This window comes from Drosophila takahashii, chromosome 2L, assembly GCF_030179915.1.
Source record: "Drosophila takahashii strain IR98-3 E-12201 chromosome 2L, DtakHiC1v2, whole genome shotgun sequence".
NCBI lineage: Eukaryota > Metazoa > Arthropoda > Insecta > Diptera > Drosophilidae > Drosophila > Drosophila takahashii.
The window spans coordinates 13,769,340-13,785,227 of record NC_091678.1 but is presented as its reverse complement, the minus strand read 5'-3'; the positions used below and the strand labels follow the sequence as shown (position 1 = coordinate 13,785,227).

At 40.0% G+C, this 15,888-nt stretch overlaps 5 protein-coding genes across 5 annotated transcripts in view; 3 read left to right on the top strand and 2 right to left on the bottom strand.

Annotated features, from left to right (window-relative positions):
• LOC108058208 (uncharacterized) overlaps window positions 1-15,888 on the top strand; it is a 58,577-nt gene that overhangs the window by 27,231 nt on the left and 15,458 nt on the right. The window contains exon 3 of the mRNA XM_044395115.2: window positions 7,217-7,405. The gene's annotated coding sequence lies outside the window, so the exon portion shown is untranslated. The remainder of the gene's footprint in view (window positions 1-7,216; window positions 7,406-15,888) is intronic.
• Hacd2 (3-hydroxyacyl-CoA dehydratase 2) lies at window positions 4,148-6,191 on the bottom strand. The gene is made up of 4 exons (XM_017156253.3): window positions 6,044-6,191; window positions 5,615-5,966; window positions 4,704-5,049; window positions 4,148-4,636 (listed from the first exon to the last, which is right to left on the bottom strand). The coding sequence occupies exons 1-4, from the start codon at window positions 6,122-6,124 to the stop codon at window positions 4,300-4,302; spliced, it is 1,116 nt and encodes a 371-aa protein (XP_017011742.2). The 5' UTR covers window positions 6,125-6,191; the 3' UTR covers window positions 4,148-4,299.
• Hsp60D (Heat shock protein 60D) lies at window positions 8,590-10,498 on the bottom strand. The gene has a single exon (XM_017156301.3). It carries the CDS (start codon window positions 10,374-10,376, stop codon window positions 8,691-8,693), a length of 1,686 nt encoding a protein of 561 aa, XP_017011790.2. The 5' UTR covers window positions 10,377-10,498; the 3' UTR covers window positions 8,590-8,690.
• LOC108067285 (uncharacterized) lies at window positions 11,751-14,728 on the top strand. The gene is made up of 2 exons (XM_017156246.2): window positions 11,751-12,017; window positions 14,504-14,728. Exons 1-2 carry the CDS (start codon window positions 11,751-11,753, stop codon window positions 14,726-14,728), a joined length of 492 nt encoding a protein of 163 aa, XP_017011735.2.
• LOC108067286 (uncharacterized) lies at window positions 14,721-15,206 on the top strand. The gene has a single exon (XM_017156247.3). It carries the CDS (start codon window positions 14,818-14,820, stop codon window positions 15,145-15,147), a length of 330 nt encoding a protein of 109 aa, XP_017011736.2. The 5' UTR covers window positions 14,721-14,817; the 3' UTR covers window positions 15,148-15,206.

Here is a 15,888-nt window from a genome sequence, read left to right as displayed (position 1 = left end):
GGCGTTGAACTACTTAGTAGCCATAAAGTAAGGATGTGTGGCTCACAAGGGGTTAACTTGGTCCATATATATATATTTATGTGTCTGTGTTAACGGGTGTGGATGCCATCAATGGATTTCTGGCCTGGCGCCACAAGCAATTCGAATCGAAAGCGGATGCAAAATGCAAAATTGTTGCTGGCTCTGAGTCAGCTTTCGCTGGCTCCATTGACGATGTCTCCAGAGCCATTTGAGCACACAAATCATTGCAAGTGCATATAGCCCATATATATTTCGTATAGTGTTTGCTTCTCTTGATACTCAACCACATTCATAAACATAATATATGGGTTTTATTACATTGGCTTTTATTGCTTTTCAATGCCGGCTTTCTTGCCCCTTTTAGTATACATTATTAACCTTACTTACTAATATAAACAGAATAAGATACTGTAAGCAAATCATATTATAAATAATATTTTAAATTAGGATTTAAAAGTTATTCTTCATTATTTTATGAATTTTTTAAATTTAAAATTCTATCTTAAATTTTTGAATCCAATTTAAACACAACAAAAATTTGTAGTTAAGATTCAAAAGTAACCGTGCAAAGTTTTAAATAATATTTCTGTATATTTAAATTTTGCTTTTTTGGTAAGCGTTTAAAATGTTCTCTGGAATATTCAACGTTTCTTGATTTGAGGTCTTTTGTTCGTTATATAATCAAGGTGTCCAATCAATCCCTTTTGAAAGGAAATGGAAATATAATTATTAATTTAAAAAACCACTCGATCGTGTACTTCACACAGTATTGTAAATAAAAAACTACTGTCTTTGGGATTATTAACATTTAATGAGGTTCTAAATGGCCTTTCTTCACGTACATTTAAACCCCTCGTATCCTTTTGGTAAATAAACGTTTCTCTGCGCTTTTTTAAAATGCAGTTAAATTCGTAAAACTTTCGGCACTTGCAGTGTGGTGTGTGGCAGCCAGCCCGTTGCGGTTGTGTCCTGCAATTAGTGAAAGTTTTATTGCATACTTTCGTGCCATGTGGCCGGGTCGGGAAATGCATTTCGATGTCCGACACAAAGAGGTCATTAACAAGTGCGGAGTTGGTCGTGGTGTGGTTTCCTTTTCCTTGGTCTTCACTGTGTCGTTCAGACATCGACTGATGCACACACATATTATTGTATATTGGCCGGAAGTCACACCATTGCCCTGCGATATAGATGGCCTGCAAAGTAAGCAGTGAGGATACATTTAAGATTGCATTTCCTCATGTGGTTTAAATCAAAACACTCACTAAATAATTTATTAGATTTTAATTTTTTCACTAATATTAAATAATAAAAAAAATACAAAGGATTATTTTCTTGAATATATTTATACCCGTTACTCGTAGAGTAAAAGGGTATATTAGATTCGTGCAAAAGTATGTAACAAGTAGAAGGAAGCGTTTCCGACCCTATAAACTATATATATTCTTGATCAGGATCACCAGCCGAGTCGATCTAGCCATGTCCGTCTGTCCGTCTGTCTGTCTGTATGAACGCTGAGATCTCAGAAACTATAAAAGCTAGAAGATTGACATTTTGCATGCAGATTCTAGGAGTTCCTACGCAGCGCAAGTTTGTTTCAAAAGGGTGCCACGCCCCCTCTAACGCCCACAATCGCTTATATACGATTTTAAAAATTTCAATATTTTGGAAAAGTAAAAATGCAGTTTTATTGTATTTATCAATACCTATCGAAATGTAGAAGAAATTTTTTAAATCGGACCATTCGTTAAAAAGTTACGGCGGATCAAAGTTTTTCTCCATCTCCTTCGCACTCCCTTTTGCTGAGTAACGGGTATCTGATAGTCGGGGCACCCGACTATAGCGTTCTCTCTTGTTTATGTTCTACTTTTGTGGAAAATCTATTGAATATATAATTTTGAGAAAATTTATTGAAAATATAATGTTGATAAAATGTATTGAAAATATAATTTAAAGAAAAATCTATAAATGATATTATTACTAGATTTAAAAAGAGATATTCTAATAATCAAGGGCAAACATAAAATTCTATTTAAAGAATCACAAAATATGTGGAACACCTAGGCGTATACGTAATATTTTTCTAAAATAACTAGTTTACTGATTTAAATGGTCCCCTTTTGATTTCCTATTTAATTGATTTTATGTTTCACAGCCCTTTTACTTGCTTTTGTCCTAGTCCTGCTTGGCATTCGATTTTTCGTCATTGCCTGGCGACCAGCGCACTTATCTTTGATTGCGTGCAATTTACGCTGGGCCAATTGTTCATATTTTTGGTTTCGGGCGCGTGGCTTAGTTTCTGACCTTCCCCAGTGGGCTGCTTGGCCAGAGGCGCGCGGTTGATAAATGACCAGCTCAAAGGGGGGACCGCAAGGGGGTGGAATAAAACTACACAGGGCGGTAAATCATGAATGCAGGCAACTGCTGATGCCTGCACTTCCTCATATCCTTCTCCACCCGCTGACTGCTGTCAGCTGGCATAAATCCGCACATTTTTCTGCCTCCGAATGGGGCTGCTAAACCGCTGGCTCCACTGGCTCCACTGGCTCCACTGGCTCCACTGCTCAGTGGCCGAAAATCAATCGCGCTCGGCATTAATCAAAAACCCATTTATCAGCAAGTGTGCAGGCCTTTCTCTAGGAGGTTTATTAGCTGCCTGCTGGCCACGGTCGGTGATTAGTTGAGCGTTAACCCCGGGTCGGCACAGTTCCCTAGGAGAGAAAACCCCAGGAAAATCCCAAAAAAAAAGTGCAAGCGCGGCGAGTGAGAGTGCAAATTGCAATGAATATTTCACGCGAAAAGGCGACTTGATGGGGATAAATTTCGCTGGCTTGTTGGACGAATTGGCGGCCCGTTGTGGAGCCATTAATAACGCCCAGCAGGTGACAACTGCCGGCTGCACTACACCCAGAAAAAAAAATTACCTTGATTTAAGTCCACGTTCCTTAAATTAAGGAACGATGGACTAAAAATGGCTAAATAAGGCTATTCATGGACTTAAAAGTTTTCATCCCATATACATTTTAAGTCTACATGGACTAATTTTGGACTTAAGGCCATATGGACTGTTACATGGACTTAGGTCCATTTTTAGTCCATGTAGACTTAAAATGTATATGGGATAAAAATTTTTAAGTCCATGTATAGCCTTATTTAGCCATTTTAAAGCCATTATTCCTTAAATCAAGGTCAATGGACTTAAATTAAGGAAATTTTTTTTTCTGAGTGTATCGTCAAATCCATTAGTGTTCCACTTTGTCCAACTCAAGTGGAAGAGGTGACTGCCCACCCACTTTCAATTGATGTTCCGAACAAAATGGGAATCCGGACATAATTAAAGGCCTAACCACGCCATATAGATTCCTCATAAATATTATAAGACCTGCATGTGAGGCGCTCGCCCTCTCGATGAAATGACAAAGTTTGGAGCTGCCAGTGAGCTCCAGCCGGAATTCAAAGCCAGTTCCGGGTCAAGTGGATCAGCAGCTACTTGTGCATCGTCGTCCTCGAGTGCAAATTGGATTACCCATCAAACGGCGAAAGAGGGACAAGAGCCAATGCCTGACAGGATGCTAACGCTCAGTGCGCGGGGTCTTTTGGTATGTTGGTTTTTGGATTTGTTAGAAAACACACCAATTCCCATTAACTCTCCACTTGGAGGTCATGTATCTTTATCAAAAATAATTTAGTACACTTTATCCTAACACCAACTTTCAAGAACCTTTATATATATTTTCAAAAAGTGTGCGAAAAATGTGAACTTTTTTTTTATAAAAGCCATCTACCGAATTTCCAGCGGTCTATTAAAATTACTACATTATTATTATTAAAAAAGGTTTCTATATTCTGTAATTAAATTAAAGAATAAATAGTATTAACATTACTTATTAATTCCACAGCTAAATTACATATTTAAAAAATATATAAACAATCAAGGAATTATTAAATACTTCAAAAGCCCTACATTTTCCTTCCAATTGTTATCAAACCAGTGAATTCTAAATATTGTTTAGCCAAGTCTAGTAAAATATTTTGTACAAGATATTTATTCTACATTACGAAAACTGTGAGAACCAAAAGTCAAAATCTTTCACAAAACCCACTGTGATGAAATGAGAACAATTTACACTTGCAATATGATAGAAAATTTTAATGAACGTCAATGTTGTATAGTATGGTGGATGTAGATATTTCTTTGGACTTTTTGCTTACGCTAAACGAAAATAGGAAATCGTACTGCCATAAGTCGAGCGAACTCTCTGGCTCCTGGCAGTGTGTCGACTAGTCGGCGCGCAGATGCTGCATGCGCTTGGCGCGTCCCTTCCCCAGCTTTTTGGACCTCAGCTTGGCCATGTGCGACATGACCAAGTAGCTGCCCGGCAGGATCAGCAGCAGGAGGTATAGTTTCAGGAAGAGGACCATATCGAAGGTTATGTTCCAGGGGTTGGGCATTTCCACGGTAAACCGTTTCGTCTCCTCGATATAGGGGATATTGCGTAGTACGATGATGCCCTCGCACAGGATGCCCATGGGGTAGAGCGGTATCCAGATGGTGTACCTCAGCCAGGTGAGCAGGCCCACTTCGCGGCCGAGTAGTTGGGCCAAGTAGAAGGGATATCTACGCGGGGTAAAGTTCATTAGATAACGCATTCAATCACATTCCGATAAAGACGCCACACACTCACCGCACCAACTCGACCAGAGACCAGATTATGAAAACATAGAACACTACTGGCTTGGCGTGCATGCGTGGCTCCATGTCGATCATAAGGAACAGAATAAAGTTGCGCCCGGACACCTGGAAGAAGGGCACCACGGCACCGCCCTTGGTGTAGCCAAAGATGGGGTGCATCACCTCCAGATATTGCAGCAGCTGGATAAATTTGAAGGCGTTGCCCACATTGGCGTAGGTTTTGCCGATGCTATCGGGGCCATCGCGGTAATATAGCACACCCATTACGACCATGATGTAAAGATAGCCCACGAACATGGCCAGGTTGTAGAAGATCATGTACACCTTCTTGGTTTTCTCTGCAAGGCGAAGGGGGGAGATCGGATAACTTAATGATTTATATAGGGTTTTTTTTAAACTATCTTACAATTATCTTTCGCCTCAAAATATTCTGTTAGAAATGTGTTCTTTATAAAATTAAAAATAATTGGCGGTTAAGGAAATATCTTGTCTTATGGTTTTCCAAAAAAAAAACCTTTATAGGTTTAAGAAATTAATTAAATTCATCAGAGACCTACATCTCTTTCGGATTAAATCGTTAAATCTTGTTTCTAAATCTGTGTAAATGTGTTATATTTAGTTTTCTAAAAACGTTTTCTTGGCTACATTATTTTTTTTGATTTGGGAAAATATTTAAAAAAATGTTAACGTCTCTGGGGAACAACTTTATCTAAATTGTCTTCCTAACAAACACAAAAAATGTTTAAAAACATCTTAATTTTTGTCTTCTAGAAATCTACAAATTATTTATATTGGTATAGCTTTTTATAAAAGCCTTATAGCAACACTCTTCTCAAAAGGTTATTCCCTCACAAGAACTATACTAAATTGACTGGCAAAAAGTAACTAGTAAGTCATTCTAACCCTTAATATAGCCCAGCTCGCGCTTCTGGAGCTCGGCGTACTCCTTCTCGTAGTCCTGGCGGACATCGCGGGGCTTCTCCTCCACCTCGCCGTCGTCCTCGGTGCGCCAGCGATCGAAGTCGACCTTCAGCCAGTGGGGCTTCTGTGGGGTGGCCACCAGGCGGGGCCACCACTCGGGCTCCAGTTTGCGGATCTGCAGCTCGATCTTGTTGTCGCTGACCACGAAGGTGGCGTTCTCATCGTTTATCAGGGCGTAGAAGTGCAACTCGAACTTGTAGGCATTCACTCCTCGGGCTCCGTGTCCATTGGCACTGAAGTTCACCGAAACCGGCGAAAAGTCCGCGATGGCTCCCTGGGAAAATTTTCAGTTATCACTATTGATTTTTCACAAGGGAGTAGTGACACCCACTGAAATCCAAGTCCACATACCTTGGCATCCTTGAGGTCGACTTTCAGTAACAATGTTTGCTTGGTCTGCGACCAGTAGACCAGTGGGCTGAGGTTTGCCATTGCATTTAATCTTATCAAAAAAGTATAAACATCTCCATCCGAAAATAAATACCGACCTTTGGTCAGGGGTGGGTAGTATCGATATATCGAATAAAATACCGTTAAAAATACCTCAAGTCTGGTATATTTCAGATACCACAAGCACAACAGCTGGTTGGGAACTTCGCTAGAAATGGTTTAGAATTTGGCTAGACCACAGCCGTTATAAAATTTCAAATTTATGTTTCGGAAATGGGTACTTCGATTTTAAAGGCACAATTTAAAATTGAAAAAGTCTATTTTTACTGTGAATTTTAAATAATAATTTAAGAGAAATTTTATTGCAGTACATATATAACTCGATTTCTTTAACTCTTTCAACTATGAGGAATAGTTTCGAGTTTTAAAAGTTATTATTTTAAGTATTCAAGTAAAATGCATTCTTTAGGAAAAAAGCATTCTTATTTTTTTTTGAGGACTCTCTTATTGTACATAAGTGTCTTTTGCAACCAAAGTGAATACTTTAAGAAATTATTTAAATATTTTTAAATTTGTTAATAAATAACTTTCATTAGGTTGTCCTACAAATTGCCAATTTCCATAAGAATATGTCTTAAATATCCGCGGCTGAATTTGATGAACTTTTTGTTGTCTATTCTTCTTTGGTGCGCTTTTTGGGTCATTTTGATTTATGGGCCGCCACCGCAAAAGTCGGAAGTTGTCAGACAACAGGGCTGAAAAACAAAGCAAAACAAACGAAAAAAGCCCTCGGAACCTCGGAACAGTCGAGGACCTCCGTTGGGTGTGTGGTGTGTACTTCGGGGGATTTGGAATATCCCTGTTGTATGGCCAGACATGGCAGCGTTGTCGTTGTCCTTTTGGCTTCCTTCCTTCCTTTCTTCCTTTATTTTTTTTTGGGGCGTGGGTGGCGGTTGCTAAAACAAGAGGCGACAACTTGTCAGGCTTGTTTTGCCGTCGGATTTTCTATTTACGAACAATAAACCCCAGTAACGGGAGCAACAACAGTGGAAATGGAGCATACGTGAGATAGGGCTTTAGGAATAGGATTTAGAATCTAAATAGGAACTACTATTTTCTAAATCTCTTTTGCAGCCATCGCCAGCACGATCCCATATCATTTTGCACACAGGCATAGACACAGAATCGGGCGGCGCTAAAAATGCTGCGCTTTCTCAAGAACCGTTAGACCCGGCGTCTGCCCAGGCACCGTTATTGAACCGCCCATCTATCAATCTATATGTATATGCTTAGCTGTATCTGTATCTGTATCTTCGTGTCAAGGTAAGTCTACCTGTAAGCCCTATATCTCTAGTATCTAAACATCGTTAGTGTTGCAAAGTTCTCAGGCACCTCGAAAAAGGAAGAAACTTTTTAAATTCTTTTTTAATTGTATTGTATTGATTTACGTTTTAAAATGCCCTTTCTTTTTGCATTATTAAGAATGCAATTTTGTGGTCAGCGAAAACGAACAACGACCCTTGCGATGGCACTGACCCGAAAATATCCCATGATGTTTAATTATGAATGCTTGGTTGCCTCGATATGGGAACGTCAACCTCCCCAATAAACAGATGTTTCAGTTAGTCAGTCCATCGTGGCGTATACGTGCTGCCTAATCACCGTTAATGACATCGCTATATGCTTACCCAACTGACATATAGAACTTGTATGTAACGGCCGTATATCATGATAAATAGGAATGCGGCTGCTGACATTTCCCCCTACTGCGCTCTTATCTTGTTTGTTGTCCATTGGCGCCCAAACAAAACGCAGCAAATGGTTAAGGTCAAGTTGGACGTGTGTCGAGTGAGTGAACAGGAGCCGAAGGACGTCAAGTTATGACTGAGTGTTTTGTGGGCGGCAAAGGAGTGGGAAATCGGAGTCGGAGTCGGGGTCTGGTTCCATTGAGTGCGGCATGCGTGTTCGTATATGTTCAAATTAGGGATTCGACAAGGAGACAAGTCATAAATGAAGGGAACCACAAATACACTGCTAAAGTATTATATTAATATTTCATTATTGAACTTGACGTTAGTAATTGTTATCTTAAAAATTGGTTATATTCGGGACCTTAAACACAGTTATTTGAGACTTTAATTTTAAAAAGACTACTTTAATATTTTGTTTTAAAAGTAAAAAAAAACACTCTTATTATTATTGTTCACAAAGTATATGCATGTCAACAAATGTGAAAAACAAATTAACTAGTATTTGTTCATGTCCATGAAGAGCATAAAAATCACTTACATTGTTGATTAAAATATGTAAAAATCTCAAAAGAACTCTTAAAAAAATCTAAAATAACTGTTATTTACGGTCCCTGGTTATTTTGAAATTCATTTTTTTAAATTTACTGATAATTTTAATTCTAAAAAATAATAAAAAATTAATAACTTTTTTATCTTGAACAACTTTTTTTCACTTAAAAATGTTTTCCCATATTTTAAATCAAGAAAGGATATTTTAGAAGTATTTTCCAACACTGATTTTAGGTTTATATTTTTTGTTGCCTACTTATGAGGGTAATACCAAATTATACAACTAATTTATGGACTAACCAATTCAACTACATGCCAACAAGCTTGGCCAGATCCCGGGTGATTTGGTTTCTGGGAATCTTCGGTTTGATCGGCCGCTTGGTGATAAGCACTTCGGTGGTGGCCAAAAGGGAGGCAATTCCAGCGGCATCCGCCAAGGCGGCTTGCAAAACCTTTGTGGGATCCACAATTCCGCGAGCCACGAGATCACCAAACTCCCCAGAGGCGGCATCGAATCCATAGTTTCCACTTCCTGCCAGAACTCGTCGAAGGACCTCATCGGGATTTACGCCAGCATTTCGGGCGATTGTGTAGCAGGGCAGCCGGAGGGCATCTCTCACTATTTCCCTGCCCATTTGGTGCTCCATCACCTGGGCGGGAGGCAGCCTGTCCAGCGCTGGGATGCACCTCAGATAGGCTGTGCCGCCGCCGGGCAAAACGCCATCGCTGATGGCCACTCGCACTGCGTGCAGGGCGTCATTGAAGCGATCCTTTCGCTCGCCCACCTCCAGGTCACTCGATCCGCCCACAAAGATGGTGGCCAGCTGGCCCTGCAATCGTCCTAGTCGGGTATTCAGTCGATGCAGTTCCTCCTCGGTGACTGCCTCATCGATCAACTGGCGGATGTGCCGAATGCGTGACTGCAACTGCTCCTCGTTGACCTTGATCGGTTGCAAGAGGTGCGTTTCCTTGGGGCTCACCACCGCCGACACCACTTCGCCTAGGTCCTCCTCCCTGAGATTCGTCAGCCAGGAAGCGTCCTCTAGTAGAAGGGCACCCATGGCCAAAGACAGATCCTGCATTTCCTGGCGCTGCTCCTCTCCAAACCCTGGAGCCTTCACGGCACAGACCTGAACGCGACCTTGCAGGTGATTCAGCACCAGGATCTTGAGCAAATCGCCAGCGAAATCATTGGCCATAATCAAAAGGGGTTGTTCTTTTACACGGGCCAACTCCAAGGCGGGCAGGATCTGTTCGACCTGATCCAGCTTGGCCAAGGTGAGCAGCACCAGGCAGTTGCCTAGTTCCAGATTATCCTTACCACTTTTCAGGGCAAAAAAGGGCGAACAATAACCCGAGGGCAGGGTGATGCCTTCCTCGAACTTGACCTCATCATTAGGACCATGTGATTCCTTCAGCAGGATAACTCCCTTATCGCCCAATTCCAGGATGGTGTCGCCTATCAGCTCCGCCAGTCGCTCATCTCCATTCAGGGCCACCTTGGCCACGGCCTCCACTTGACCAATTGTGTCCACCGACTGGGACATCTCACTCAGGGCTTCACAAACTGCTCGCGATGCCTCGAGAATGCCTTCCCTCAGGAGTTGTACGTTCACCTGACCCTTTCGCAGGACATGCATCCCCTGGCAGGCCATTCCGCGGGCCAGGATCGTGGCCGTGGTGGTGCCATCGCCCACATCGTTGTTGGTATTATTGGTGGCCTGCCGCAGCAGCTGGGCGCCCATATCCAGACGACGATCTTTCAGCTGAACATTGCTGGCCACCGTGAGGCCATCCTTGGTGATTCGCGGTGAAATCAGCAGCTGTTCGATGAGGACGTTCCTGCCCTTCGGGCCCAGAGTGGCGGCCACCGCGTTGGCCAGGATGTTCACGCCCTGCAGGAGCAGGCTGCGCGCCTCGACGCCGAAGCGAACGTCCTTGGCGAAGAAGCGCACGCTGGTCCACCCACCACTCCGGCCCAATATGTTCAGCATTCTGATCCGCTTCCTTGGTCCTTGCTCGGTTTATCGTTAATTTTGAGAGATTTTATTTTCGAAATTTGTATGGCTGGGTGAATTGAAAATTTTAGTAACCCTTGATCGGCAAGCTAAGGAAAGTGACACATTTTTTGAAAGCTCTGATATTTTCCGAAGTTATTGGGCTTCTTATTTAAGGGCTAGTACTCAACCCAACAACATTTTTTGACGTTATTTTCATATGAAGTTTTTTGTTTTGGACGACTTTTTGTTGGGTTGAGTACTAGCCCTAAAAGTTTTAATTTAAGGAATAAATATTTTAAATTTTACCAATTCATACTATGAATTTCAAATAGAATTTCCATTTGGGAGACACAACATTTTGTTTAACAGAACATATTTTAAAGAAATTTTTAAAAAACTTTTTAAGAAACTTAAATATATATAAAATTTATTCGGTCAACCTAAAAATATTATTTAACGCATTTAGAAAATAAAGTCCTTTAAAATTGTAAAATATGAAAATATTCAATTGTTTCCTTAAATGTTATCGAACTCAATTCAAAGAGTATTGAAAAGTCGCATGAGACCGTGTGACACTTTATTATGTTCCAACTTGTTTTCCGTTTCGTCATTTTATTTTAACAACAAATATTACATTTGCGCCATGTTTCCTGCTTGTTTTTCGGCTTTCGTTTATTAAATGTGGCGTGCACGTGTTGGTAAACTAACGCACACAGACGAAAGGCAGTCAGACACACTCACACACAGTCACAGACAGTCGACGGTCGCCACACTAACACACAGACACACTCGGCAGACAATGTGATTCCGCCATTAATATTAACGTTAAAGGAGCAACAACAAAACGCTCATCAAACATGCGGCGTTTAGTACGTAAACACACACACACACACTTACAGGAAGGACAAATGGCTGCATGTGCGTGTGTGTGTGAGTATGAGCGAGAGCGCTGTCGGCCATTTCCTTTCGTCTTTCGCCTCTTTCCGGTGCGTTGAAAGTTTCGCTTTTCGTTTTTCGTTCGCTGCTTGTTTTTCTTTTTCTTTTTTTTTGTGTCTTTCAGTTGGCGTCGAGCATTTCCTTAAGGCAAACGCGGCTTTGATTTGCCCTCCGTGCGTTTTTTTGGACTGTCCTCCTGAAAGTTCTGAAATATATTTCGAAAATGTATTTATGAAAGTGCCGAAAAGTATGCTACAATATATTTTGAGCCCGGAAGTCAGTCGTATTTGTTCAGAAAAACGTGTTTGTAATTCTCGCTGCATACTTTTAGACACCTTTTTAATTGATTTCAACATCCAGTGATTTCTGGGTAATCCCTTTCCGAATAACCGAGTGTGTTTGTGCCTTTTGAGTGACAAGTGATCCGTGATCATGGCTCTGGTGGCCCATCGGATGATGTTGCCCGCGCGGCATCGTCGCAGTACCACCCAGCAGGTGGCCCGCAACAAGGTGGGCGTTCTTTTGGTGCCCAGTGTAGCGGACTATTACGGCGGCGAGATGCAGCCTCCTTTGGCCGCACCCTCGCCCACCCCGGCCGCCTCCCAGTTGCACCTGCCGCAGGATCCAACGGAAACAGCCGCCGTCGATGGCAGCAATGCAAAAGTGAGTGCAACAAGTCGGTGCAACGGCCCCAATTCAGTTGGCTTTGCATGCGAAAGCAAAGGGAAAGGAGTTTCCTCCGGGGATTTCCACCAAAAAGCAGCTTCGCTTTCTCGCATTTCCCTTTCACTCGCTTTATGTTTTTTTGTTTTTTTCTTCGACTGGCGCCAACTTTATTTGTGCTACGATTTGTTGGCATAGTTCTTGGCCATGGTCGAGACAAGAATGCTCGGTTACTCCATCAAGTATACGACACGTGGCCAGTAAAGTAAATGCTAGTCGCAAATGCTTAAACCTGATAAATTCAAATATAGTTTATGGCAGTACAATACAACGTTTAATAATTTAATTTAATAGATTAATATTAAAATTGTATTGCAATATTTGTTTTGTCAAAAGTCAGACTTTTCGAAACAACAACTTCCATGACTGTCTAAAATATCGTGGAAATTTATTTGAAATAATTTTGTTAGAGTGCACTTAATATTTCTTCAATTCAAATGTGCATCAAAAAAACCAATAACTTTTCTTCTACTTACTAAGCTTCAAGTCACAGCTTTAATTTATGAGTCAATTAGTTTCTTATCAGCATTCAAACGAGTGTGAATAATAGAGTAGTAGAATAACCATAAAAATATATTTTTATTTTTAAAGTTAATGTTCACGATGGAAAAAAAAACAACCTGGGTGGAATAAATTAAATGACTCCAATATATATTATTATTATTTCCTCCCAGTAAACCAATTAAAGTACAATTATATCTGATTGGATTTTCGGTATTTCACTAAAAGTGTCCAAGTGCGTGACGATATTTTGTTTATCACGCCTCTTTACCTGTCCGATGGCCACAAATGGAATTTTTAATCCTTACCGGCATTGACGGGGGCCATAATTGAATAGGTTGTTTTTCCTGCGGCTTTGGGCTGGCTTTGTTTTGGTTCTCGGACGCAATGGCACCTTCCATTATTCCGATGTTACAATGCGTGACGAACTTGTCGCCGGCCACCACTGAGCAAAAGTCCATAATTTATTTAACTCAAAGGCTGCTATCGGGGGCGGCGGGACTGACACCGGTTACATTAATCAATAAGTTCAGTTCTAATGCATGTCCTTGACATGGTATAAATAGAAAGAACTTGCCCAAATTAGCAAAGCTTAATTGTAATTTAGCCTGTTGAGGGAACTACGGCAATTGGTAAACAGGTTATTTTTGATTTTAAATATTAATTGGAGGTACATTTATTTTGATAACATTCAACCTTCAGCCTAAAAACAGGAAGTTTGGTTTGTCAATTTTTGTAAACCAAAAATTGATTTATAAAAAAAACTTTAAAAGCATACATCGTTTCTATGGGAGATATAGGTAATAGCAGGGAACGTAACTGTTATAAGTTTTATTTTAAAAATCACTTTTTAACAGTTATTTTCTGATTTGTAAAGTAAAACTCAAAGAATAACTGTTATTTTTTGAGTTTTATAATAAAAGTTAACAAATAACAGTTATTCGTCATGATCAAAAATAAAACTCAAACTTGATTTATGGCGATTTTGTGGGTAAACAAAATTTTAAAAAAATATAGGTATAAAATATGCGCGGTTGCCTTTTTTAACAAATTTTTAGTAAGTGATAAAAAGCACGGGTATCATGTTTTTTTTAATTATTTCATTTTTTCAAAAATGTCAAGGGAATAACTGTTATTCATAAAAATTAAAAAATAACAGTTATTTTTTGAGTTTTATTATAAAAATCAAAAAATAAAAATCATTTCGGATTTGTAAACTACAATGGCTAATAAAAATTGTGGTGTATTTAAAAAATTTTTAGGACCCTTCTAAGTGCGTGATTTTTTTGTATGAAAAATTTACAATAACAGTTATTTTCGTTCCCTGGGTAATAGACGTCCGATTGGTTTTAAACTTGATCTGCGTGCTATTGCTTAATGATGACTGCTTTTTAAATTACTAGCTTAAAACAGACAGCCAGTCAAGTGATGCTGATCAAGAATATATATATTTAATGGGGAAAACATCACCTTTAAAGCGTTACAAACTTCTTACAAAAATTATAATACCCTCTGCAAGGATATAAAAAAGCTTCTTCACGGAGCCTATCCCAATAATACAGAGCCAAAGAAAACTCACCACAATGAAGACAAGAACCTAGAAAAGCTCTTTTCCCAATAGCTTGTAAAGCCACGAACAGGAACCTACGACAACAGCTTTCTGAAAGCCCTAAACTTTGAGCTGCGTTTTCATGTTTTCCTACCCCAATAGAAACTCTTAGAAACTTGAGTTTTTCGTAGCCCTTCGCTGTTATTCAATTGGAAACAGCTTGCACGAGTCAACTTGTTGATGCTTTTCGGCTGGACCTTTGTCATTTGTTTATTTTGACTGAAAAGTATATTAAACAATCTGAATCCCATGAAGTAATAGAAAATAGCTCGGAATTTAGTTTAATTCTGGGCTTTCAACCGAGTGGTTACTCCAATTCTACTCAACCAAGCTGGCTTCTAATTTATGTAAGGATCTCGAGCCAGCTGCCTACGTGGAAATCCGCAACGGTAGCTCACTTCACCTGTCGACCATGGAACAACGTGGACCAGGAAAGCCACCTGGCAGACGGGAGAATGAAATTATCAGGCAGGCTGAAAAGGAGCACGAGTTGGTGAGGCGGCAGCGATTTCTAGAGATACCAAGAATTGACAAAAACCAATCTAGTTTGAAGGACAGTCAAAAAACTAATAGTTAACTGAGCAAACGTTGAAATATTTGTTAAAAATATATTACATTCCATTTCATTGCCGCTTCGTTTTTGATTTTTTTAAATTTTCTTCAAAAATGTTTGCCACCTATTCGAGCAACGATGTGGCTGCCCATGAGGAAGTAGATGCTACTCATCAAGAAGTTTCTCTTGTTGAAGATGAAATGCAATCGATCATCTTTTTGGCGCACCAGGAGCATGAGGCACAGACCCATCAACAAGTGATGAGTGCGATGAAGCAACGCGGAGAGGAGGAGTTGGCCAAACTCAAAGATATTAACCCATTACCCAAAAGTCTTACCAGAGACCAGATCGATGCTGTCCACGACGAGGAGATCAGAGTTCTGCTGGACCAAATCGATTCGAAGGAGGAGAGTAGCGATGAAGATGACGACGATACTTTTTAATACCACAATTTTTTATTAAATACTAAAGTGGTCTGAAAATTTTTACTAGTTTATGGGTTTTACTTATCAGTAAGTTTAAAAAAAAAAAAAATTAAGTATAGATACGTAAGTTTTATTGGTACATTTAGCATATTTTTCAAGAATTACAAGGGATTTAAGTTAAACGTAGCATTTTCAAGGACAAAATCAAGGAAAGGAAATCAAAGGAATATGTGTGCAGTTTATCCGTGCATTTATTTTATCTTAAGGTTTGGTGTTGACGTTTCAAATTCATTTACAAATTAAATTACAATCAAAATAAAATCTTGACAACTAATTATGACATAATCCTGGAATTAAAGTGCTTGTTTAATGCCTGACCAATATTTGATGTTTAGACACAAAATTCAGAAACACAGGGGCTTATACGGATTTATGTATGAACAATGTGGGTGGTATAAATAATAAAGCGACTAGTGGCAATTACGATGATAATGATAAGGCGAAATAGGCAAACAGGCAAGGTCTCGTGTGCATCTTGTAAGCCGCATGGCCAATTGTCATAATTTATGCAACAAGGAGCCCGAAAAAGCCAAGCAGTCAACGTTTTGTCCCCCACTGAAACTTTAATTAAGTTCAACTTATCTATGCTTTACACATGAGACTTGAGCGTGTGCGGTGTGGCATGATATCCCTTCTCTTTCGCTCGCCATCGCGCCGTCTCTCTCTCTTCACGCGTAAGCCAGAAAGCGCTCTCAAATA

Excerpts from the sequence above, each read along its gene's own strand:
- Hacd2 (XM_017156253.3), bottom strand. The coding sequence starts at position 6,124 with ATGGCAAACCTCAGCCCACTGGTCTACTGGTCGCAGACCAAGCAAACA. Across the intron at positions 5,967-6,043 it reads TCGACCTCAAGGATGCCAAG|GGAGCCATCGCGGACTTTTC; the intron begins GTATGTGGACTT and ends AAATTTTCCCAG. Across the intron at positions 4,637-4,703 it reads TCTCTGGTCGAGTTGGTGCG|ATATCCCTTCTACTTGGCCC; the intron begins GTGAGTGTGTGG and ends TACCCCGCGTAG.
- LOC108067286 (XM_017156247.3), top strand. The coding sequence starts at position 14,818 with ATGTTTGCCACCTATTCGAGCAACGATGTGGCTGCCCATGAGGAAGTA.
- Hsp60D (XM_017156301.3), bottom strand. The coding sequence starts at position 10,376 with ATGCTGAACATATTGGGCCGGAGTGGTGGGTGGACCAGCGTGCGCTTC.
- LOC108067285 (XM_017156246.2), top strand. The coding sequence starts at position 11,751 with ATGGCTCTGGTGGCCCATCGGATGATGTTGCCCGCGCGGCATCGTCGC. Across the intron at positions 12,018-14,503 it reads GGTGCAACGGCCCCAATTCA|GATCTCGAGCCAGCTGCCTA; the intron begins GTTGGCTTTGCA and ends AATTTATGTAAG.